Here is a 26496-nt window from a genome sequence, read left to right as displayed (position 1 = left end):
TGTAGATGTTTGTATTTTTAGTGGGGACTTTTAGTGGGTGGGGAGTGTTGAGGGATTTTTTAGTGGGTGGGGAGTGTTTGGGGAATTTTATGTGTGTGCATGTGTCTGGTCTCTGGGTGTCTGTGAATTTCATTGTATGGGTATATTGTGTATATACTTAAAATGACAATAAATAAATAAATAAATAAATAAATAAATAAATAAATAAATAAATAAATAAATAAATAAATAAATAAATAAATAAATAAATGGCTCAATTTTCTACTTTTGCTTCTTGTTAAAAATTCCTTCTACAATCTCACCTTAATATTCCTTCTTTTCATAGACATTTTCTCTCTCACGTGCATGCACCCTCTTTCCTTTCTGCTTTCCATCGCCACCATCTCTCCAGGACCTCATGCCAGATGTCTTGCTGGCATTGGCACACCAGCTCTGGGGTGGGGGGGGCACAGTAGCAGTACTGAAGTTAAGTTCAAGAGCTGCCAATGTTAGTATGGATGCATGGGTGGCACACACAGAAACCACAGGCTCAGGGGTCCTAGGATTTTCTGACCAGGGGTTTCAAGTTCTCCAACGATATTTGGGTCTGGTTTTTCTCTGTTGTCACCACTGGTTGCTCAGCTCTGCATCTCTGTTCAAACCACTGCATCCGTCATGACAATTTGCAAAGATAAACCTGGGCAGCTATGCCTGTTTTGGATCTGGTGTGTCTCACTATATGTAGGGCATGTACCTCATGCTAGGTACTTCACGTGATTATCAGTCTTCACTGGTCATATTTTACCCATGTCTTCTTCTTGGCACTGCACCAGTCTTTCTGAAAACAAACCTTGGCAACTTTGATAGATGCTGAGTCAACAGAGAGCCACTTTACAGACCGGTGAGCTTGAACTATAAACTGTACTTGGTCCACCTACATGTCAGATCAAATCAAATCAGAGAAACATGAGGTTGGCAGCTATTAAAGCTACTTGATTGCTGTAATCCTTTTCTGATAAGTGATAATCAGCTCAAGGCCATCACCTCAGGTTGGCAACACAATTCTTTACTATGATTTTGGTCCAATTACAGTTACAGAAATTTTGTCAAAAAATAGTTAATTAATAGCTTACATAGTAAGTAATTTCACTTCAATGAAGTCAAGAGGTGAATATAAATAGAAGTCCCTTGGCATCTTCTCAATCAGTTTCAGGCTTTCACACAAACTACTGCTGCATACTTGACATTTCCTTATATTTGTTTCAAATGATGGCATTACTTTTGACACTGGGGACAGTGCTGATGATTCTGTGCTTCAGTTTGTGGCTTGCTCTAGGAATAAGGAGGAGGTAAGGAAAGTTGTTTTCATACACTGTTTACTGAATCTAAGATTATTTTAACTTCTAAAAAGAAAATATCTGCATTCATTAAAAAGTGGTATGCTTAACAACTATTATTTAATTATTTGATGCATACGTATAATTATTCACTTTCCAGTGTATTGTATGTGCAACAAAACTTAGTTGGGGTCACTGTATTATTTAATTTCATAAAACAGTAGTGGTTTTGAGCTCTTATGAGGAAGGTAGGTATAAGTAAATAATAATAATAATAATAATAATAATAATAATAATAATAATAATAATAATAATAATAATAATAATAATAATAATAATGATGATGATGATGATGATGATGATGATGATGATGATGATGATGATGATGAAGAGGAGGAGAAATGTACATTTCATGTACATCTCATACATTATCTTTCTGCTTTAGATTTTTTTTTCTCCTGAAACATCCCATTTTTACAGTCAGCCACTGACATTGTCTACTAAGTTATAAGGCAATGTATCTCTGAAATGTTACTGGCTCCAGATATCCAAATGAAGAGGATATCATCCTGTTTTACATGAAGTATGCTTTTAGCATTCGTTCAAGGGATACTTAAACTTATTGCTATGTTAGGATTTCTAGAAAAACAGTTCAAACATAAAACATCATTTATGTGTAACTCCAATATTTTTAAGCTATAGGTAAATGCAAAAATTTGAGATTCTTGGAGATGGATCTGAAGGTCACCTAACAAGGCAAAACATAATGTATTCATATTAATAATACCATGAATGTGTGTTCCAGCCCAGCTTTCAAAATGGACAATTTATGGTACATAGCAGTGGACAATTTTAGATGGAGGAATCTAGCCATCCTAATGATGCAAACAGACGATTCAAGGAATCTCAGCTGAGCATCATAATTGTGTATGCAGTCCATATCTGCATTGGTTTATACATGGGAGAAGATGCTTTTCCACAGATCTCCATTGTGAAATTGGGGCTGATCTGAACAGAACCTTGCATACATCAGCAATATCAGACACATTGTTTAGGAGAGTAAACGAAACAGCCCAAAGTTAAATAAAACAGGCATTGCATCTGTTGCCCCTAATAGACTACCAAACCTGGGGCTAGCCCATTTACCAAAATCCCCCAGAAGTGGATTGTTTAATTCAGCTGCTCTCAATTTGATATATAAATCTCAAAATCCCCAAACAATAATTCGTGGTATTCGTTTCATCATGAAATGTACTGGTGCAAACATATTTGGTAGGAATTATCATTTCTATTTAAAATGGATAAGCCATAGGACCCAAGTATAAAAAAGGGAGAAAGTGATATGTTTAAAAAGGAAAGTAAATTTCATTGCGTTTGATTTACAGTGTGTGCCACACATTCTCATTATTGTGGTTATAACAAGCTTCGGTATTGTGCTAAAGTCATTATTTGCTTGTTATCTACTGCCTCCTTAGTGGATTTATTACTCAGAGGAGGGCAATTTCTTCTAGCAATCAGGGAAAAGCTCTAAGTTAGAAATAGATGCCTGCACAGCAAACCTGAAGGTCAAACCTTAATTTACAGTCCTAATCTACCCTGTGTATATATTGCTTTCTGCAGACGTCCAAGAGAGCCACCTTTGGAGAACGGGCTGCTACCATACCTCGGTTGTGCTCTACAGTTTGGGGCCAATCCTCTCCAATTCCTCATAGAAAGACAAAAGAAATATGGTTCCATTTTCACTTGTCGATTGGCTGGAAAATATGTTCATTTCCTCACAGATTCCTTTTCATACAATGCTGTGATGCAACAAAACAAACATTTCGACTGGAAAAAGTTCAACTTCACAATTGCTTCAAAGGTAGCAATTATTAAAAAAATATTTTCACTCATTATTATCATCGTGATCCATTTTATTGACAGGCCAGCTTTTTCATGATAAAACCATGTTGCTTACAACAGCAGCAAAAGAACTTGTGTAATGACACATAGCAACTTGAGAGCCAAGGGGGGGGGGGTAGTAGGTAGACCATTGAATTAGGATTGAGGAGACCTTGGTTCAAATCCCTGTTTGACCATGGAAACTTACATGTGGGGAGGAGTGGCAACAATAATCCACTTCTTGAACATCTCACATGCTTTGAGACCCCTAGCAGAGTCACCATAAATTGGAAGCAACACAATGGCATACAACAAACACATATGAGCAGTAGTGTAAGGCTAGGCATGGCAAAAGGATTCCAGTGGCAACTGATTATTTAACAGCAATTTGCCACTACAGTTTCTGCCACTGTACTTGTATCAGCAGGATTCTAGCCAGTGATTCAAAATCCTTTCACATTAATGAGGATACAAAAATGTATACAAATTATTTTATTTACAAAATACTAGTCTCACTATATTTACTTCAGAAGTGTAGGTGTACATACTTGATTCGGGCTGCAACCCTATGCATACATGCTCTCCCATTTAGTAAGACTTACATTTGAGTAAGCATAAATACTATTGTACTGTCAGTGGGATTTATTTCAAAGTAAATATGCTTGGATTACTGCTTTAGTGTTCAAGCTTTATCCCTTTCTTACTGTGAAAGTTGCATTGCAGCTGTGAAGAACTCAAGTATCTTATCTGTCTCTTAGGAATGCTTGGCTTAGTATCATCAGCAGTAAGTTAGTAGACTAATTGGTTTCATTGTCCTTTGCCTCTCTTTAAAACAGAACCTTTGCCAAAGACACAGTGATTAAGATGATGGACTGTGATCTGGGAAAAAAAGGCTTTAGGATTACTTTCAAATTCAGTACTTAATACCATTTTCTCATTCCTCGATAAAATCAGACCTGACTGCAACCACTGCTAGAGTTTATTAAGAAATCCTATTAGCTTTAATGAATAAAAGTCCTAAGTGATCATGCTTTATCTATCTGCATCTTTCAGTAGGCTATATATTTAACAGTTCATTTTCTTGTTTCATTCCTGTTTTGAATTATACAGAAAATAATTTGCCTCTGGTTTCTCTTGTACATTATCATGCACTTAGGCCAGGACCCTAAGTACCATCTACGGTATTCTTTTAATTGAAATACAGTGGTGCCTCACTAGATGATGATAATCCGTTCCACTGAAATCGCTGTTTAGCGAAATCATTTTCTAGCGAAAAGCATTTTTCCCCATTGGTATGAATTGGAACCTGTTTAATGCATTCCACTGGGGAAGAATCGTTTTTGTCTAGCGAACATTGGCCATAGGAAAGCCGCTTTGCGAACTGCCGATCAGCTGTTTAAATCGCTGTCTTGTGAAGCTTAGGTCCCAAAAACACCCATTTTGCGAGTGTGGAGGGAGCTGTCAAAATCATCGTCTAGTGAAAATCGGTTTGCAAAGCAGGGACCAAATATTGTCCAGCAAAATTCCCCCATAGGAATCACTGTTTTGCGAATCGCTATAGCGATTGCAAAAAGTCACTGTCTCGTGAAAAAACTGTCATGCGGGGTAACTGTCTAGCGAGGCACCACTGTAATATCAACTGTGGGTCCTGATGGCAATTTTTAGAGTATATATTTTAATTGTATTTTAATTGTTTTATCTACTTATTGTATTTTAATTGTTGTAAGCTGTCCAGAGACCTTTGGGTAGTGTGAGCGGCATATAAGTTAAATAAATAAATAAATAAATAAATAAATAAATAAATAAATAAATAAATAAATAAATAAATAAATCTGTTTACATATGGGTACTTTTTAGTTCTACCTCTGAGATGTAGGGTTATATCCAACATTGTATTAGCAGAAAAAGGGCAAGAGATGGCTACTGCTTGTGCAACCACCAGTGCAAGAAATCAGCACAACAGGACCCTGTTGAGCGTCACTGAGTGGCATGTTTCACCAGCCTAGTAATGTGGAATCACGTTGGTTGTGCATCTGCGTGATCTTGTGTTACTATGGTGTTGCTAATTTCCACTTAGTAGAAGCTCAGTTGGATACTACTCAATGACTTCTGGAACAATTTGTAGAATGCCCCGAGGAATGGCTTACTCAACCAGAATCCAAGTAATTAATCAACTTGAATTTTTCACAAGTATGAAATTTGGATTTCCCCAAGCAGTACCTTTGTGCTAGTTAAATGGCACCACTGAATACAATTGACAGTATACAAATATCCCAGCTTTTAAGCCTGAAATTATCTTCAAACAACTAAGAGGTGCAAGATGCTGTGTTTGAATACAACCAGACACAATTTCTTCTCACATATTGCAATGAGATGGAAGAGAAGAGATGACTGCAGGGGTAGGTGATGGGTGGGTCGATGGATGGATAGATAAATAAATAATGGTGGGGTACAATTTCTTATATTTGGTTACAGGCATTTGGACATGGCAGTATTGATCCAAATGATGGAAACACCACTGAGAATATGCAACAGACCTTCATTAGAACTCTACAGGGTAATGCTTTAACATTACTCATTGAAGGTATGATGGAAAACTTGCACTATGTCATGGTGGAGACTATTACATCGAAAATGGACAATGGTGACTGGGTCACTGACAAACTTTATAAATTCTGCTGTCAAGTGATGTTTGAATCTGGGTTTTTAACCTTATTTGGAACAGAAGTTAATGCAGACCACAAGATCCTTTCTTCTAGCCAAAAAACCCAGAGAGCATATATTCTTAATGCCTTAAAGAATTTCACAGAATTTGACCAAATCTTTCCAGCCCTTGTAGCAGGTATACCCATCTACTTATTCAGAAGAGCCCACAGAGCACGAGAGAATTTGATTGAGGCCTTGCTCCAGGAGAACCTTAAAAGAAGAGACAATATTTCAGAACTTATTTCTCTCCGCATGTTTTTGAATGACACTCTCTCCACGTTTGATGATAAGGAGAAAGCAAGAACCCATCTTGCAGTCCTGTGGGCATCACAAGCTAATACAATACCTGCTACCTTTTGGACTTTATTCTATCTTATTAGGTGAGTAGCTATATTGAATATACCACCAGAAGACATGGTTTATTTTTCTATATTATGTTATTCCATTGTCATTACTTTGGGGAGTAGATACTCTGCTTTTGGTTTACCATTTATGAAACCATAATTACCACAGTGAACATGTTATCATAACTTGATAATAACACGAACTGTATTATCCCACGTTTCTGACATGCAAAAATAGGACAAGCCATGCAGGCAACACAAACCCTATCTATTCCAGAATTCTGCTTGCCCAATGACCAACCAGCTACACATAGGAAATCTAAAGCAACATTACACTATTACTTGAGCTCTTCAATAGCTAATATTTCTGTTTGTAATGCAGGACAGATCATATACGAGCTATCATATACTGTATCGTAGCTATCATGACTAGTCATGACAGAGAGGCTCCCTCCATCGTAAATCTGTCTAGTCCCATTTTACAATTCTCCAAGTTACCAGCCTTTGTAGTAGTGACTTTTACAGTTTAAATATGATTTTTTAAAAAGTTTTATCATAAATGTATCCACTATTGCTCAGCAAAATAGTTAAATAGAACCTCCTTTTTTAGATGTGATTCATGTCTTCCTGGGGATAAAAAACAGAAGTGGGCTGTTGCCTTCCTGATTGTTGATACAATCAGGTGCAGAAATAATGGTATCTTCAACATTCAGAAGGGTTGTACAAGTTCCTCACATAAAAATTTGTCATCTCCCCTTTTAAACTCTCCATTGATGACCAGAATACTAACTATTGGCATGGATGCAACTTTAAATTATTTGTAGATACAATTTTGTGTATATAGACCTGTCATGGACTGGTTCAGGAAAATTATTTGAACTTGCTGACAATCTGATAGGCATGATTCCTATAGAAAGCTGCAGGAAATTACAGTATTCCATACAGGCCTTTCTAATGGTAGGGCTACTTAGCATAAAACATTCGTTGTACACAGTAAGCTTACTGATTTTTAAAATAATGCTACATTATTTATGTTTGCATATATCTAGTCTATTGAATAAACAGAAGCACTCTTGGAATATATATAGCAACAATACTCATATATACATTAATTGATGTTTTCAGCTTCTAAGAGAAGAGTCAGAAATGTTCGTTGGACATTAATTTTAATGGAAATTATACAGTCAATTGGCTGCACCATTATAAGATTAATTGCACATGGTTTTTTTTAACCTGAACATTGCTTATAAATTGTATAGATTATATTCTCCTCCTCAGATGCAAATAAGCATCTAGTCCTGCAGATCAGTTTGGTTCTATTGATGTTCAAATACTCTTTCTCCTAGAATATAATCCTCTACAAGCAAAGACAGAGCAACTTAAGTACTCATGTTAATCCACTTCAGATAACATATAGGGCTGGGCAAAGAAAGTTTGTTGGTGGTAGAGGTGTTGTGTGCTGGGATGTTGGTGGGGGGTGATTTGATTACAAATACAGTGGTGCCTTGCTTAGCAATGTTAATCCATGCAGCAAAAATCGCTGCTAAGTGATTTCATCGCTAAGCGATATTAAAAAGCCCATAGAAATGCATTAAAACGTGATTAATGTGTTCCTATGGGCTAAAAACTAACCTTAAAGCAAAGATCCTCCATAGGGGCGGCCATTTTCGGTGCCTCTAAAACAAGGCAAAACAGCAGGTGGCCATTTTGTTTTTCCGGCAGCCATTTTGAAACTGCCGATCAGCTGGCTGAAAATGGAGGCTTTGCGAGGTATTTCCCTATAGGGACCATCGCAAAGTGATCACTCTTGCGATGGCAAAAAGTCCATCACAAAGCGATTTCGCTATACGGAGCGATCGCTATGCGAGGCACCACTGTACACCCAAGATTGGTAAGACCTGCCAAACTGCAGAAGCAGAGACCATTTAGATCAGTCGTTTCCAACCTTGGATCCATGGATTTTCTGGACCACATATCCCAGAAATCCTGGCCAGCATAGTTGGTAGTGAAGGCTTCTGGGAGTTTTTGTGCAAGAGCACCTGGAGACCCATGATTGAGAACCATCTAATACAAAAACAAAGTCTGCCTGAAACTCCCTCACACATAATGGGATGCTGCTATAGGCAGAGACTGAGGATCAAAACTAGATACTAGAAGGAGTATGTTATTTGGAGGAAACATTAACCTGTTTCCCTCCACAACTGAGTTTCTCCAAAAATGTAAGGCTCAGCAACCAGATTTAAGATTTAGCCCGTATTTACTTTCCAATAATGAATAATAAAACGCATGCTAAATTCAAGTGACAGAGTTGAGAAAAATCATGTGCTATAATAAGCAGACATCTTTCCCCATCTGAGATAAATATTTTTAAGCACAAAGCATACCTTCTAGTCTCATGCTAATATATATGCTTTTATTTATCCTCACTGTATGAACTAGATGGCTAGTAATTGTGTTACAATTTCAGCATGCTTTTTAATTTTAGGAATCCAAAGGCAATGAAAGCAGCCACTGAGGAGGTTCAAAAGGTGTTAGAAAATGCAGGCATCAAAATCAGCTCACATAGGAAACACATTTCTTTGAATCGAAAACAGCTGGATGGTATGCCAGTACTAGGTATGTTAGTTTTGATCTTTATTGCACTAACACAAAATTCCTCCATATCAATGGAAATGTCACGATTTAGGAATAATTAATTAGAACAAATTGGCTACACTGTTATGAGTCATGGTCACATGATTTAATGTTACACCAGTCACTTTCTTTCTAGCTGCAGACATTTTTAAGAGAGGCAAATAAAACCCACAAGATTTTGTTCTTGACCCCAGTGACCTTCTCTTATTTCATTGCATCACATTACTTTTGATTTTGCAGTCTCTACAACAGCACATCTTTTGATGCTTCTAGGTTAAATGTTCTCTCTCTCTCTCTTTTTCCCTACACAGATAGCATTATCAAGGAAGCATTAAGGCTCTCCAGTGCATCTATGACAGTCAGGGTTGCCAAGGAAGATTTTGTTTTGCAATTAACGAGCGGCTCCTATAATATCCGCAAAGATGACATCATAGCACTTTATCCCCAGCTGTTGCATTTTGATCCCGAAATCTATTCTGATCCTTTGGTGAGTGATATACAGCTTCAGGAAAAACTGCACACGTGGCAGAAGGTGGTTTATTGCTTGCAATAAAATATTTCATCATTGTTGTCACTGTGCATAAGAAAAGAAGTAGCACCAAAAGTTGGACACCAAACAAGCTGCAGCACTTCTAAAAACTAAGATTAAAGAGGACCAGAGACATCCTTCTATTGAAGTGGGAAAGAAGGTAGTTTACCTTCTATGCTTGTCTTACCAAAGGCTGTATTCTGTCACGCATGTCCTCACCATACATGATCATCTACGGCTTCCTTATAAAGTGATAAAGGGAAATATTCCTGGTCCAGATATGCCTGTGCTTTTCCCCAAGTGTCACTTGCATGAGAAAAGAAAAACGAAATCCTTCTCCATCCTTTTTTAAAATCTCTGTGCCAGCTTCTAATGGTACAGATGAATGAGGACTTGAAGCAGTTTTTCTGGACTCTGGTTTCCCTCAGTCACATTTTTCCCCAGGAAAATAACTGTGAAATGCTGCTTCCAGAAGCCTCGAGGAGTGATAATCTGATTTATACATATATTGCAGAACCCACTTACACCATGTGATTTTACCAAAACAAGCCTCATTCTTCAAAACAGCAAGTGGACATCTAGCCATTTCTTAAGTTTTTTGGGTTTTGTTTCATATTGTTTTGCTTTGTTTTTTGTTGTTTTTGCTCTTTGCTGGGCCTCTTAGTGGGTCCAATGGGTTTAAAGTAGCTCCCAGACCTGCTGATGTTGCCTACACTGGTTTACAAAATCAAAGAACTGGGTGTTTTGCTTAGAAGGGATGATGATGCCACCAGCTGCCCACCCACCCCCATCCAACTTTCTTGTTCCCTCGAAGCTTAGCTTTGGTTCTCAGGCTAGCTGGGGGAAGATAAATTTTCCATGAAATGTCACACTGAACACTCTGAAGCATGTTTACCTTTAAATACATTCCATAAATTAACAGAACACTCATTTCAACTGAAACTTTTGAGACTTCAGATTTTAAATGCGCTATTAAAAATGTTACTTCATATTTTAGTAACTCTGGAACAAAATAAAGTTTAATTTGTGTCTTGTTTACTATTTGGACAGTCACATTATTCATTTGCTTTTGGATAGCTTGAAAAAAACTTTAGTAATGATAGGGTGATGGTGTAATACTAGAGCAATTCCACACAAAATTCTTATAATGTCATTTCAAAATAACTTTTAAAATAACAGGGAAACTTTGTTCTTTACAGAGTCCCCAAAGGAAGTATCATTTCTGCTTAGTATATTTTGTTTGCAATGTGATTGTTATATGCTCATTAAAAAAAGGCAGCAGGAGGAAATAGGTAACCAAATTAGGTAGTAACCCATTACTTCCAAGCTGTCATTTCTGCTATTATTCAGTTGAATGTATTGATTTGATTATGACATTTTGTCTTTATTGAAAAAGAGCTATTTAGTATGATCGATAGTGTGCTGGTGTTTGTTGAGGAACTTTGTACAAATTCAGGAAACAAAATTCCTCTTTCTGTTCCTTTTGCTATAATGAAACAATTTTACTGTTGCCTTAAATGATGCTGCATTTAAAGTAGTAAGTGAGTTTTGTTTGTTTTACTTTTTTTTATAGGCATTCAAGTATGATCGTTTTCTTGAGGAAAATGGAGAAGAAAAGAGAATTTTCTATCGCAATGGTCAGAAATTAAAATATTATTATATGCCATTTGGAACAGGACTTGCAAAATGTCCCGGACGACTGTTTGCAGTTCATGAAATCAAACAATTTTTGACATTGTTGCTTTCCTATTTTGAAGTAGAGCTCATTGATAAGAATGTGAAATGCCCATCTTTAGACCAGTCACGAGCAGGACTTGGCATTTTACAACCTACAACTGATGTTGATTTCAAGTACAGACTTAAAGTTTTATGAACATAAAGAACAAAACTATTATCTTTCAGTTTGCTCCCAAAAAGGACAAAGAATTTCTCTAGACAGAACTTGGAAAAATGTTTATGTTGCTTAAAACAGTTTGTGTGGAAAACATTTGCTGTTGTAAATCTGAGTTCAGGACATGTTTGAGCAGCTTTGTAATAAGAGACAGTCCTGTTCAGTTGGGCTGCAATCATATACTGTCGTGCCTGAAAATAAGTCCCAGTGAACTCAATGGACGTCTTTCTAGGTGTATGGGATTCTACTGTGAATGTACTACTCTTGTGTATTCAGTGGAATTCTCAATCACAAGAATAGTGTGATGAAAAGGTGTATGTTTGACCATCTGCAAACCTGAGAGGCTGGCTGTAGAGAGAATTATTTCATCATTTTCTGCAGAAACCCCTTGCATCATGTGCATTTTGTGCACTTCTAAACAAAGTCTACAGAGAAACAAGGCATTTGATTTAAATCAATGGGACAGTTTGTACCACACCAACACGGATTTCTAGAAGTGGATGGAAAACTGGTAGAGCCAAGAATGGTTCTGCTTTAAGGCATCCAAATTCAGGATTGTTGAATATCAAAATATCTGCACTTAAAACAACATTTTCTTAAATGCAGTGTTGGAGGATTGTGTTGTGTATACTTGTGAATTTTATGTAATATAATTTTCGGCAGTAAAATATCTTATTTGCTTTTATTTGTCATTAAATAAATTAAAAGGCCTTTCTCTGTAACAGTACCCTTGTGGAAATCTCTCTGAAAAGAAGTCAGGCTAGATCTCTCCTTCTTGAGCTTTTGTCAGATAGCTGAAATTATTATTCATTCTAGCGTTCAGTTTCCAAAACGGCTTCTAACTGACTTATAAGATTGTTGTTAGTCCACTTTAAAAAGCATGTTAATCTGTTGCACTGAAAAAACACATACCAGAGCAAACAGGATCACAGCTAGCGATTTTGGCACAAGAGAGAGAAATAGAAATGATTCTCCCTGGAAGCTTCAACTGGGCGGTCCCAGGCAGAGCTAGGAAATGTTACTTCTTCACCCTACAACTTCCAGAGTCCCCTGGGTCCTGGGAGTGGTCTAAAAAATGCTTCTTAGCGGAGGTTTTAGAGAGCTTAGGTAGACTGGAGGCAGAGAGCCACCAATTGCCTTGCCAAGTCCAAATCTCACCACACAGCTATATCTCTGCAAGGCATTTCCCAGGATTTTCCCACTTCCTGGTTCTATGACATGGGAGGAAGAATCATTGGAACTCCCTGCCCCACTTCCCTGCCTATCTTCTCTCAGTCTTGATGCTGTTCCTGCCATTTAATTGCACAATTCTTCCAAAGTGAGGCAAGTCAGCCAGTCTGCCCAGACACATCTTACACTGCCCCCACACTCTTATATGGCTCTGAGAGCAAGGTAAATCCCATAATAAATTACAAATGGCAAACAATAGGTGTAAAGGACAGTGCAGAAGCCAGATTAGTCACAGCCTGTCACATTTAGATGGTGTAAAATCACTGGTTGCAATGTCAAATAAGTAAGAAATAATTAAAATACTATTTTGCACAATTGTTCACTATATGGCACACAAGCTTCATATGTTTAAGGCTAAAATTGCCCTACATTCGCTAAATGTCATTGATTTCTTTTTATAGGCTTTAATATACTATATGTTTTGATTGATGCTACATGCTTCAGTGATGTTACGTAATCTGTCTTACTATACATAGCTTTGTGAGCTCTTCTGGTGGGCAGAAAAGCAATAAAAATTGTATTCTGATGAATATATATTAGCTGATTAATAACAAAGCCAATATCAGCATGCATAGGGTGAAGGGAGATTCCCTATAAGATAAGATAAGATAAGATAAGAAATTTATTTGTCATTGCACTCACAAGTGGGTGCAACGAAATGAGGTGCTCTTCCCCAAGGTAAAACTGGACAACACCACTACAAAAAAAAAAGTTAAAAATATACACAACACTCACCATACAAATATAGATACCCCGTTTCTCCCAGCAATTAAAATTCCACCAAAAACTTATGACCCCGCATTTAAACTCAATACTGCACTTGGGTAAAAGCTGTTCTTGAATCTGCTTGTCCTTGCTTTCAATACCCTGAATCTCCTTCTCGATGGCAATAGTTCAAAGAGCTGATGTCCCGGATGAGAGGAGTCTTTCAGTATATTAGATATCTTCCTCTTACATCTGTTCTTATACAATTCTTCCAAAGAGGGGAGTGAACAGCCAATGATGTTTTGGGCCGTCTTGATCACCCCTTGAATTGCCTTTTTCTCTGCCACTGTGCAGCTCGTAAACCATACACAGAGACAGTAAGATAATATGCTCTCAATCGAACTCCGATAGAAGGTGATTAACAAACTCTCAGTCAATTGTTGCTTTCTAAGAGTCCTTAGGAAATACAACCATTGTTGCGCCTTCCTGATTAACGCAGCGGTGTTTGCACTCCAAGTCAGGTCATTTGTTATGATAGTCCCAAGAAACTTACATTCAACCACCTGTTCCACACAAACTCCGTCTATATACAGTGGCTGAATGTCTGCTCTTTTTTTCCTATAGTCCACTATAAATTCCTTGGTTTTCTGGATGTTAAATAGAAGATTGTTTTTTTTGCACCAGCGGGATAGCTGTAATACCTCATCCCGATACGCAGACTCATCATCCCCGGAAATAAGTCCTACTAGTGTAGTGTCGTCTGCAAATTTGATAATTCTATTACTGGGATGGTTATTGGTGCAATCCGATGAATAAATGGAGAACAGTAGTGGACTGAGGACACAACCTTGTGGAGTGCCAGTGCTGAGAATCTTGTCAGTAGAGATGTAATCATTCAATTTAACCCTTTGTGGACGATTTGTTAAAAAATCCAAAATCCACAGACAGATAGAATCTGGAAAATCTAGATCTTTCAGTTTGACTATTAATCTGTGGGGTATAATGGTATTAAAAGCAGAGCTAAAGTCCGCAAACAGCATTCTTACATAATTCCCTTGTGTTTCCAAGTAGGATAAAGCCATATAAAGCACAGTATTAATCGCATCCTCAGTTGATCTATTTTCTTTATAAGCAAACTGAAGCCCATCAAAGGAATCAGGAAGGCAGGAGATAATATATTTCCGAACTAACTGCTCAAAGCACTTCATTAAGATTGAAGTTAGTGCCACCGGCCTATAGTCACTCGGACTGTTTGTAGGCAACTTTTTAGGCAGTGGAACGACGATGGAAGCCTTGAGACAGACAGGAACTGCACATGATGTCAGGGATCGATTAAAAATTACGGTCCATATCCTGGCTAGCTGATCAGCACAGCCTTTTACCACCCGACCAGGAATTAAGTCGGGTCCAGCTGCTTTTCTGGAGTTAACCACCTTCATAATCTGTCTCACATCCTGCTCATTCACAATGAAGGGGGGACTCTGCTGAGTAAATGATGGCAAACGAACAATTTCAGTTTGATCGATCTCGAATCAAGCAAAAAAGTTGTTCAACTCCTCAGCCACCTCCACGCCTCCACCCGAGGAAACCTTTTTTGCTTTGTAGTTTGTTAGTTGTTGAACCCCCTGCCAAACTTGCCTCATGTTATTGCTGAGAAAACAGTCTTCAATTCTCCTCTTGTATTCGGCCTTAGCTTGCTTAATGCCTCTCCTCAAGTTCGTTCTTGCTGCACTGTAGTCTAGATCATCCCCAGACTTGAAAGCCTTATTTCTAGCATACAACAGGCGTCTAACCTTCCCGGTCATCCAAGGTTTTTGATTGGGATAAACCCAGATACGTTTATCCACTGTGACAGTATCAATACAGTGTACCATATACCCTAACACTGCAGCTGTATGTTCTTCCAAGTCAGGATGGTCAAAAACTTCCCAATTCGTCTGTTCAAAACAGTCCTTTAACTGCTCCATTGCTCCCTCCGGCCAGCTTTTCACTATCTTAACTACTGGCCCTGACTGTTTTCTCAGAGGAATGTACTCTGGAGCTAGTAACAGGGACATATGGTCAGACTGGCCCAAATGTGGCAATTGTAATGTCCTGTATCCATTTGCAATATTTGTGTAGACCTTATCTAAGGTGTTCAACCCCCTAGTAGCACACCTTACATGTTGATGGAATTTAGGGAGGACTGCATGTAGGTCTACATGGTTGAAGTCTCCTGCAATAATGTATACAGCATCCGGAAATTTACTTTGCAAGTTGCCAATTTCATCACCCAGATGACCCAGCGCCAAATCCGCGTTTGCATCCGGCGGATTATAAACAACAAGAATAATAACAACGCTGAATTCCCGTGGAAGATAGAAAGGTCTGCATTTAACAGACAGATATTCCAGCTCCAAAGAGCAATGACGTGTTATAATCTCTGAGTTTGTGCACCAGCTCTCTCTAACAAACACGCACAATCCTCCTCCTCTGCACTTCCCCACATTCCTGTCCCTGTCCAAACGATGTAATAAAAAACCTTCCATATCAATAACAGTATTTGGAATAGTGGGGTTCAGCCAGGTTTCCGTGATCAACAACATGCAACAGTTTTTCACAAACTTACTTGAGGAGACCTGTAACCTTAAGTCATCCATCTTGTTTGCCACTGATCTGGCATTAGTCAGAAAGAGACTTGGGAGTGGTAGTCGCTTTGTCTGTTTTTGCAGCCTATACAAAACACCAGCCCTGCAGCCCCTTTTCTTCTTCCTCTCCTTTTGTTTTCTTTTCCTTCTCACTCTCACTCTTGCTGGAATTACAGTCCACAGAGAGCCGGGGGACCTTGCAATCTCTGACGGTATGCCATGTTTCCAAATAAACTTAGCTGTTATCTCTTGTTTACATTGCAGTCCAATCCTCATAAGTTCACAATTGCTGTAGAGTATATTCACTCCGCCGGAGGTATTCACAACACAAGATAATACACACAAAAACATCCATAAAGAACGCCAAGTCGAAGAGCACTGAGCTGCAGCACCTGAATGCGCGGCCATCTTAGAATAACACCTCCTTGGAAAAATTCAGAGTATTGTCCCTATTTTCTTCCCCATTTTCATGGGCCTCTTAAAGGAAAAAAAAGATGCTGTGAACATACAAAGTATGTAATGAATGTCCTAGAGAATACTCCAAAACCACAAGCTTGTGTCAAAAGCGCATAGTGGGGTGGGAAGGTTTGCTGATATTGAGAACGAACTCCTTGTTTGTCTCTTGTCACTGAAGTCCAGACAAAACTTTGCCATATTTTGTAATCTTATGGAGCTGATCCTAGTGTGTGCCAGCATTTACCCAACCTGTAATAAATTCTGTTTACAAAGATCTTTTGTCCAGATTAACTAATAAAATATGAAGACATTTTGACACGGCTCATGAAAGAATAATTTCCAGTAGTGTCAAGGATAATTTCCAATCTGAGACAGAACACCAGTAATGGTAATCGGCAGCCATATTTCACAGATGTGCAGAATGCTGAATCATGCAGGATGATGCACTGTCCACAATGATTGGCTGTATGCAAATATGTATGTGTATATATGTATGGAAACGTACAGAAGATGTATGGATTTCTTCTTTGGATGCTGTGCTGCCGGTTTGTACTGCTGTATATACTGTAAATACATTTTATTGTTGGAAGAAGCTGCCTTTGTGTGAATCAATTGGACTGCCTGGACTGGGACAAAAGCTCTGCTAATTTACACCAACAAGTACTGTAGCTTATTCATTTTTCAGCTTCTGGGGTACCTACACTAGCCATTATCACCCAGTTATTTAATTATTGGTTAATAGATAAATATACATCTAAGTTCCTACTAGACAGTCTTCAGCCCAGAATTAGAAATGTTGACATAGATGATAATGCAGAGTTGGGAAGTACTCTTATGTTCAACAACAATTTATATGGGTTTGTACCTCTTACCACAATGTAAATCACACTTGCAGTACACAAGTATACACATATAACTGAGAGACTCGCCTGAAAATAAACTAGCATCACTGAAGTATAGGATGTAGGTCACTAGTTGAAATCTCAGAGAACTGCCATGCTTTTCCTACTCTCCAAGAGGGCATACAAGCCTCCCAACCTCAGGTCCACAGATGCTCTTGGACTATAACTCCAAGAAATCTTGGCCAGCACAACTAGTGGTGAAGGCTTCTGGGACTTTTAGTCCAGTAACATGTGGGGACCAAAGGTGGGGAACTGCTGCTCTGGGCAACAGGCATTGCAGCAGGAAACATTTCATGTGTAATGTAGCTTTGAGCCTTCTTCCAGCTGGTGCCACAGCAAAAGTGTTTGTGTGTAGAACTTGTGCCATGTCAACATACCAAAAAGCCAGGGATGAAGGGAAGTGATTTAAGATGATGCATGCACTTGGACCCAATCTTGCAGAGCACTGCTGTTGCAACTCATGAGACTTTTAGCTATACAGTAGAAGCTGTGGGAGCAGTTTAGGGCCTGGGAAAATTCCTCACAAAATGTGTGCTACAAGATGCAAGCCCAAGTCGGTATGGCAGGAACCACTGCAGCTGCTGGGTATACTTTGCTACCAATCCAGGCATCTTGAGGAAAAGAAATCATGCCTGTGGGTTGTCATTCTACATGGTTAAGCAGCTTTTATGCAGATTTCCTAAGTTAGCTGGCCAAGACAGTCAGTTCCAGTCCCACAAGCCATCACCATTGTGTTCCACTACCATTGCATTCCACATCTGTGGCATCACAAGGTTCCAACCCTCTGCTTTTGAACAGATTCACCTCTGATCTCAGGTTTTAACCCTGACTCTCAGAATGAGAGACCCTGCTAATCTGGCATACACACCAAAGCACAAAAGAAAGATTATCAACAGATTGGACCAAACAGCAAGATTTGTAGACACACAAATAAACTTGTCTCTAAAAGGCAAAGGAGATAAGCTTCTTAAAGACACGACAAAGCACAACTGTGTGCTTGTGAAGAGCACGCCTGTCATCAAAATATGTTGCCACTAAAATTCTGCTGGAAACAGGCTCAAAGGGTAGCTCCTTCAAAAGACATCTCACTGACTCCTGCCCTGGTGTTTCTGAAGAAGGAAGCAACAATAGTGCTAGATAAAAGATGTGAGTGAAGAACCACAGGATGAAGGAGGCTCCCTCAAAGACAGAAGATGGAAGGAGCTGGCTCACCTTAAAAGTTAAGAGGGACAACAGAAGTGGAAACAAAAACAGATGTGGCAAACAAGCAAATGAACAAGAAGGCATGAGAAATTGCAATTGGAAGCAGGGAATATGAGAAGACTGAAAAGGAAAGACAGATGTTGACATTGGTAAGAAATATTGATGAGGGGGAGGAGAGGCAATCAAGCGCATCAGTGAAGATGTGAAAGACCACACACTTTGACAAATGATATGTGGGGTTGTGATCTGGTGAGAGGTAAAGGACTCTCTCCATCAGATAAGTGAAAGGTATCATTTGCTTGTTCACTGCAGGGAAACAAATGGCGTTCCTCACCTATTAAAATCAAGGTATGTAGGCCAAAACCCTGTCATGAAATGCCATGTGTGAGGGAAATCACACAAATGGCTTTTGCATTTTGTCAGCTCCATGTCATCACCTCAGGCATGCAGCTGATTGTGTGACCTGGAAGTGTGTGGTGGATAGCTGCAAGACTGAGCATATCATCTGCTGACCTCAAATTTATGCTCCATCCAGCAGGATCAAGTTATTTTGTCACATGAAGCAGACTATCCCAGAACCACCTCTTCCTCTCCTTGGCAGTAAAAATTCAATAACAACAAATTAAATGACTAACAATTGCTGCCTTTTCACTAAACCCAAACATTTGCTTCCTGAGGCAGCCACAGACCATGCAAAATGGGAGGGCTGGGCTCTATTCTTCTTGCTTCTGTTTATCCCACTCAGCCCTATTTCCTATGTACTGTTCTCCCAACTGGGTTCATGTCTGGTATTCACATGAGATAAACTGCAGGTGAGGAAAGACTACTTGCTGTTTTCTCACCAACTCTGCTTTCTGTGTGATGGGCAGATTAAGTTGAAATGTACTGACCTGCCATGTCACCTGCAGTTTGAGCCTCAGGCTATATCCATGGCCTCACAGAAATAGGCATCATTTACAATGTGCCAGATAAGGCATCCTAGTGCTCTGTGATTATTTGATAAGTATTCGGCCTTGAGCATTCGGCCTTGAGGTATAGCCTTGAATATTCAGTAGTCAAGGACATTCTTCAGTACTCCAGATATCTTTAATCACTAATACAGTAAATTACACCAACAATTACCCTTGAACCTTTCCCAAGGGAGAATAGTAAATGCATTTTACTCAGAAGTGAAATTGATATGATGAAGAAAGTTGGTGTGATAATGAAAACATTTAGTGGGATTCAACTAAATCTAGTGAGGAAATATTTGCTTCAAGGTCTTATGCCTCAGGTCAAAGATGGAGAAGCCCTTGTTGGCTTGTTTTTCTGACTACAACTTACTTGATTCAATTGTTTTGGGGGCTACAGCTTACATCATTCAATTGTATTTTAATTAGCATACAGCTTAATCATTTATTCAATGTTTAACTTATTATGTTTTTAATTCTACTGGTTTTAATATTGTGAGCCGCCTTGGGTCCCCTTATTGGGAGAAAAGCAGCTTTGTTTTTATTTATAAGCTGCTTTTCTCCCAATAAGGGAACCCACGGCAGCTCACAACATTACAATCAATAGAATTAAAAACAAAGTAAGTTAGATAGAAAAAAATAATTAAAATAAATCATTTTATTTTTATTTATAAAGTGATTAAAATCATTAATTTATGATCCCATGTCATTTGCTGGACTGGCTAGGACTGATGGAATTTTTCAACCCAATCACACCTGGAAAACCACAGATTCACACCTTCTAAAAGGGTGTCTAATTTCTGTTCAAAATAAACCAAAGAGTAATATTTTGTTTTAATAAATATACAATAACTGGACTTCATCTTCTTTAATGGCCTATAATGAAAAAAGGTGCCACTCAATTAGAAAACTAAAGAATTGCCTTAACAAGGCATTTTCTGCCTCAATGACTCTATTTCCTCAGATCAGCTTGTTAAATGATTTTAAAAAATTAAATAAACAGTTCTGACCACTCAGGAGAAGCTGTATATATATATATACAGTCTGCAGAAAGAGGTGAGTGCTGGTGCTGTGTTCATTCATATCTGCACGCATGCACACACAATCTCTTCTTCCTCTCATGAGGCAAAGGGTGTTTTGGCAAAGCACTGCTGTGCGCATGCATGTGCACTCAGTTGTTTTTTTCCTTCTGCACTGGTTCAAACAATCACACATATTGAACTGAAACGAAAGGATTTGACATTTTAAAAAAGTAGAAGAGTCTGGCAGGGAGAAAAAACTACAGATTGGGGTGTGTATGCTGATTCACATTTCCAGTTTCATCATGTGATCAATGGGAAAAAAGATCAATGGGTGAATCAGCTCACCCCAAAGTTGTAGTATTTTCTGCATTTTTTCCTATGTATTCAGGCTCTCACTCTGATGCAACAGAGAAGTTCTTATATTCAGTTGCATGCCACACTGTGCCAATTTACATTAGTTATTTTGCAACAACATGCTATATCTTGAATAAGTTTCAAAGGGTGAAAGAGCTTCCATGTTGGATGACAACTTTTAGTTTATTAAGTCCATAATCTAAATGCAAGATAAAATAGACTGCTTGAATTGAACCCATCTTTTCTGTTGTGAGTTAGTGGACCCAGCTTTACTTAAAATTCAAATCTAAGATTAACAGACACTTTGGATCCCTCCACGCTTAGCTCAGGGTACATAATTAACAATCACCAAATCAAGAAAGTAAGTACACATTCCCTTTATAAAACAGATACCTTAACCATAAGAATTAAAATAATAATTTGTCATCAAGTGATTTCTCACCTACAACCCTCCCAGATTTTACTAAATGTAAAATATTCAGACGTGGTTAACTATTCCTCCTTCAGATGGCTCTCTAGGACCATGCAGCTTGTCCAAGGTTTTGCAGGTGGCATGGCATCTAACCTCATCAACCCCGCACAATCCACATGATCTCAACTGGCCCCTCTTCCAAGTGAATCACAGTGGTGATGTAAAAGCACTCTTTTAAGTACTAAACCATGCAGTTTCAACTTATTTTTCTTTATTCAGAAATCAAATGCAATGAGTTTTTTTCCTTAAATGCGTACAAGAATTCAACTAATAAGATCCTGTCCTGTTTGTATGTGTCTGTCTCATGTATACTACAGTGTGTGAGAAAGGTTCCTGTGTGAATAGGTTTCCTGACCACATCAAGAGATAGGCTGTATTCACAACTATTTGCGTACAGATGTAATCTTTTATGTTCAAAATGAATGGAAAATGCTTTTTGTGAATGGCCACCAAGACAAATTTTGTCTTTTCCAACTCGTGTTACCTAGTAAGACATTTCCAACTTGTTTTATCTAGTAACACATGGGTTATACAGTATATAAATGCCGAGGGAAGATTTAATTAAAATATGTCCTTTATTGACTATGGCACAATGAACATTTGTGATTGGGATAAATCATGCACAGACTTATAACATACTCATTTGAATTAAAATAAATCTTTCAAAGTATTAAAAACAATGTTGATAACTTTGAAGAATGTACACGTGTCAGATTCAAAGCAGGAACCTAAAATGAAACTGATGACAGCAATATCCATATTCAGAAAAATGTGCAGTCAGGTTTTCTCCATATTCCTAAAGGATGTTCAGTTCTCTCTGAACACAATTTCTTTCCTAATCTTCACCTTGAAGATACCACAGTTTTAACCTTGAAAATACCACAATCAACTATAGTGTAAAAGCAATTCCTTACCATTTTTAAATAACAGGGAATCTCAGCAGCAGGATTTAAAGGTAGGCAACTGTTCAGAAACTCAAAATTAAATTACATTGGTTATGTTACTCTGTAATCAACACACTGGCCAAATATTCACAAACAATAACCAGAAAATATAATGTGAACAACACATGTAGTTAAGCAGAGACAACGGCATACAACTTTATGATGTCAATTTCCTGGATATAGGGCATGTGCATAGAAATGGTTACATGGCTGTCTGTGCATATATTTAGGAGTCCTCACACTTTGGCTTGCCTTAAAAGGCAACCATTACTTGCTGGGTATCACTTTCCTGTCATTTCTTTTTCTGGGGGTTATTACCTGTTTGGGCCCCTTGCCATTTAACAGAGAGCTTTTAAGAGGCTGCAAAAACCTTGTGTCTATGTGGCCTTTGCCATTGGAAAAAAGTTTGTGTAGTCCTGCATGGGTCCCTACAGAAATTCCAAGCTGATTTCTACAAACAACACAACCATATTCAGGCCTTAACACAGAACTCATGGAAGGCTCTAACTGTGGAGGAATGTACATAACCCCACCATACACAAATGCCAAACAGATGTTATATGTTTAGCATGAAGGTCCACAAAGAAGCCTGTAGGCATTTTCACTAGGGGCACATACTTAGAGGCAGCTTTGTAAACATTCTTCCTGATTAACACATGGAGGTATATTTGGCCTCCTTGTGGCATAGAGCTTATGTTGTATACCCCTTTCCACAGTCACATTTTAAGCCCTCAATGATTTTAGATCATCATTATTATATTGGATGATAGCACAAGCGTGAGCCACAAACTGAAACATCACTAAAAGTTTTCTTAAATCCCAGCAGCCAGAATATTGACATTCATGAATGGTTAGTGTAAATTATCACAGATAATTGATGAAGTGCCTGGGTGTGTCTCAGTCACATTCCTGGTTATGTGCCAGACTATGTAACTAAGATGCATCTCTAACACTTAATCAATCACCTACAATTAGCCACATCAAACCTTATACAAATCTTACACTGAAAGATTCTGGACAACAGATTCCAGAATTGTTATCACCAATTCTCATTTGCCAATTCATGAGTTCTGCTTATGGGAAATAATTCAACAGTTCTGCTCTACCTAGGAAATAAAGGGTATTCTACTAATGTTGCATCTGGGCACAAGCCAACTCCTCCATCCACTGTTTTCCAGTTAACACACACAGGGCTACTTCATGCCCAAGATTTTGCAGTCACTACAATGAAGGAAGCAAATTCATATGCAATTAATATGAACTGTCTCCAACTATGTGAGAAGGGGGCATCTAATGCAATTTTTTATGGCATGTAGTCTACAAAAATTATTGTGCAACTGTTTGTTAAGCTGCAAAAATCAGAAGAATGCATAAGTGTCAAGCAAGGAACTCTATAAGCACACTGCTTTCCTCTGCTCATGTTACACTGGATTTGGGTCACTATGTGTGCAAACTGAGTACCTCCATTGAAAGAACTACACCAAGAGCATATTACAACATTTTATCCACAGCCAATGGCTAGGTTTCAGTAGTTAAAAGGATGTAGTAATTAACTTTGAATTAAACCTTTACTTTAACACTATCATAAATCTCTTACTTAAAACTAACATTTCATTTTTTAAAAAATGCTCTGCTTTTCTTCTGTCATGAAACTAAGGTTTATTCATATTTTGAAACACAAAACTCACAGATCTTAAAACAGAATTGGGATCATAATATTTTATATCTATTTAGAAACCAGTTTCTCATTTAAAATATTGTTATTATAATCGAGATTTTAAAAAAGAATGATAGAATTAACCAAACATCTCACTAGCACAGCATTACAGAATATGTCAAAAGCATGCTGAGTATATGGAAGATATCAATGCAATATTAATTCACACAATTGACATAACTGATAAATGAAGAATCTTAACAGCTTTTAGCTGATGCAGCCTAAAATTCTTCCATAGTTCAACTCCTGCAAGTCTGCAGAAAAAGAATGTTTCTGTATCCAAAAATGGTTTTTATCCCCCTATAAATTATCTAAGTTTAATAGTTCTCCCCCTTCCCAATAAAAGTACTTGAATTCAGATCATGTTTAACACTTAGCTTTAGAAGGATATAAAATCAATGTTAACAAGTCTTTCTGAATTATCATTAACAAGGTTATCATTGGAAGACAGAACTATATTAAAACCCAGCAGAACTGCTTGAGCCAGAAACTTGCTTTCTTTTGCTCCTTTCTTCTTGGAAACACTGTTGTACAATAATACAGATTATCATCCATTCACCAACTGATAGGCTCAAAGTCTACTTCAGCTGCTGAAGAATCACAGTATTCAGTATATCTGATTCTTGCAGAGTTAAGCTTTCATCTGTAAGCTCTTTATGTGGGAATGTAGTCAGCAGAACAAAGTCAGTAGTGGCAAGCCAAGGACGAGACCAGATAATAAAGTTTCGAATATCTATAATCCTGTTGACAAGAACATAAGGATTTGTTTGCCAATCTTTGGATAACAGGAATACACTTTTTAAAGAGCACTTTGTAAAAAGACTGAACTGACTTTTAATAATTGCATGCCATCAAGTTGTCTTATAGCGGTCCTTTTCAGGGTTTTCTAGGTAGAGAATACTCAGAAGTGGTTTGCCACTCCTTTCTTCTGGAGGTGTCCTGGGACTATTCAGCCCATAGTTCTTCTCCTGAAGGCACACTAGTAAAATGAACAGCCAACCTCTTGCTCTGCAGTCAGCTACCTAATGCACTGAGTTATCCAGCCAGCTCTGAACTGATATGACCTGAAGTGACAAGACGCTATAATAATCTTAAATCAAAATCCTGTGGATCATGTAATTCACATTGGATATGTGACTTAAACAATTGAGCTTACCTGTGTGTTTGATTAAATCTTTGTATTAAGCGACTTCCATCTGCTAGCCTAATTTGAATTTTAGTTGTTGGTATAGAGTCATCTATCACAACAGGACCATCAAGAAAAGATTTCTCCTCTTCTTCTGGGGAAGAAGGCGTACTGACAATCTCAGGAGTAAGGCTAAAGGAAAGAAAAATATAATTGAAATAACGAGAGGACACTGAAAGTGCAACCAAAAGGCCATTATACTATATCTATTTCTCTGCACATATGGACAAAATGAAATGTTGTTTTCCATGAACAACCATCTTTAAAGAAAAATGGCCCAAAATGACCTCCCCATTGGGAGTAATGAGAAAAGAGTACAAAGAGACAAATACAGTAGAGACACAGACAGACAAAAGTGACCTTTCGAGTCACTACCTCATTTAACAAACAGTGTCACAATAACCATATTACTCCCAAAAGGAAAATGTTATAAGTAATGTCATTACATAGTGACTGAAATCCTCTTTGTGCAACCGGGGGCATAAAGCTGATCACATTATCAGTCATGAATGTTAAACTTTAACTTAAAGTTTGCCATTCCCTGTCATTTCCATCTAAGCACCTTAGAGATCCCTTTTGACCTGGAGAAGTCTGCTGAAAAAGAACTCTGTCACATCCAAAAATGTCTGTAAATCACCATCATTGTTTTGGATTTAATGGTGGTAATTTTCAGATATCAAAGACTATCCACACTGTCCCAAGGTTCCCAAAGGCTTTGATAGATCAAAAGGGAGCCAGGGAAACTGTCAGGTGGGTGGGTAAGATAAGAAACTTTTAATTATAGATTAACATCTACAGCTGATAGTATCATCAGCCTTTATGATCTAGAGTTATACAAGATTTCAACCAGTGTTTTTAAAAAGAGTATGGATCCTTGTCTCAGTTACTAACAATTGGAGGTGAGCAGGCAGGCACACTGCCCCCCACCCCCATTACAGCTACACTAAACTCCTGGACCATCCTCATTATCCCCAGGCATTTCATTTCCAACAATGCTGTGTGTAGGTGGGCACTTCATCATGGGGAGAGCGAGCCGTGGTGAGGAACTGCACAGGGCACGCACCTGCCCTCCTCACCCCCAAAGTGGGGGGGGGGAGGGCCGCAGACCAGACCAGCTGGACTCTTTGCCCAGTGGAGCCCTGACCAGTGCTCTCCTTCCTGCCCGGGTCCGCCCGCCCCGTGCACTGGCAAGGAGACCCCCTTCCCACCCTGCCTCACCTGAGCTCATGGCTGATGAACCTGTCAGCCCTACAGTGCCCACCTCCCCTCGCCAAGGACATGCCTTCCCGGCAGCGTGGTGGCTCCAGACTGGCTGCCCAGGCAGTGGCAGCAGGTCTCAGGCAAGGCGGGGGGGGGGGGGGGTGTCGGCTGCAGATGGCAAGAGTGGAGGGGCAGGGTAATGTTGACATATATAAATTTTTTTTGGG

General features: G+C 38.6%; 3 protein-coding genes across 5 annotated transcripts in view; 1 reads left to right on the top strand and 2 right to left on the bottom strand.

The window, feature by feature from the left end:
• Positions 1–1024: 1024 nt before the first annotated feature.
• On the bottom strand, positions 1025–16271 carry LOC144589337 (uncharacterized). Its single transcript, XM_078393756.1, has 2 exons — positions 2980–16271; positions 1025–1311 (listed from the first exon to the last, which is right to left on the bottom strand). The coding sequence occupies exon 1, from the start codon at positions 16269–16271 to the stop codon at positions 14769–14771; it is 1503 nt and encodes a 500-aa protein (XP_078249882.1). The 3' UTR covers positions 1025–1311; positions 2980–14768.
• On the top strand, positions 2173–25217 carry CYP7A1 (cytochrome P450 family 7 subfamily A member 1). The gene is made up of 6 exons (XM_078393087.1): positions 2173–2243; positions 2859–3177; positions 5673–6283; positions 8733–8863; positions 9193–9368; positions 10984–25217. The coding sequence occupies exons 1-6, from the start codon at positions 2173–2175 to the stop codon at positions 11281–11283; spliced, it is 1608 nt and encodes a 535-aa protein (XP_078249213.1). The 3' UTR covers positions 11284–25217.
• The window catches only part of UBXN2B (UBX domain protein 2B), a 27929-nt gene continuing 23211 nt past the window's right edge, over positions 21779–26496 (bottom strand). For 2 of the 3 annotated variants that reach the window (XM_020811453.3, XM_072998954.2), the window contains exons 8-9: positions 25040–25201; positions 21779–24624 (exon numbers count right to left, since the gene is read on the bottom strand). In XM_020811453.3, the coding sequence (XP_020667112.1) occupies positions 24462–24624; positions 25040–25201 (325 nt within the window). In that variant the 3' untranslated portion in view covers positions 21779–24461. Of the gene's footprint in view, positions 24948–25039; positions 25202–26496 lie in introns of all 3 variants that reach the window. The other variant, XM_020811465.3, reaches the window with a different exon arrangement.

The sequence above is a fragment of the Pogona vitticeps genome, chromosome 4 (genome assembly GCF_051106095.1).
Source record: "Pogona vitticeps strain Pit_001003342236 chromosome 4, PviZW2.1, whole genome shotgun sequence".
Classification (NCBI taxonomy): domain Eukaryota; kingdom Metazoa; phylum Chordata; class Lepidosauria; order Squamata; family Agamidae; genus Pogona; species Pogona vitticeps.
This window is presented reverse-complemented; position numbering and strand designations above follow the sequence as displayed.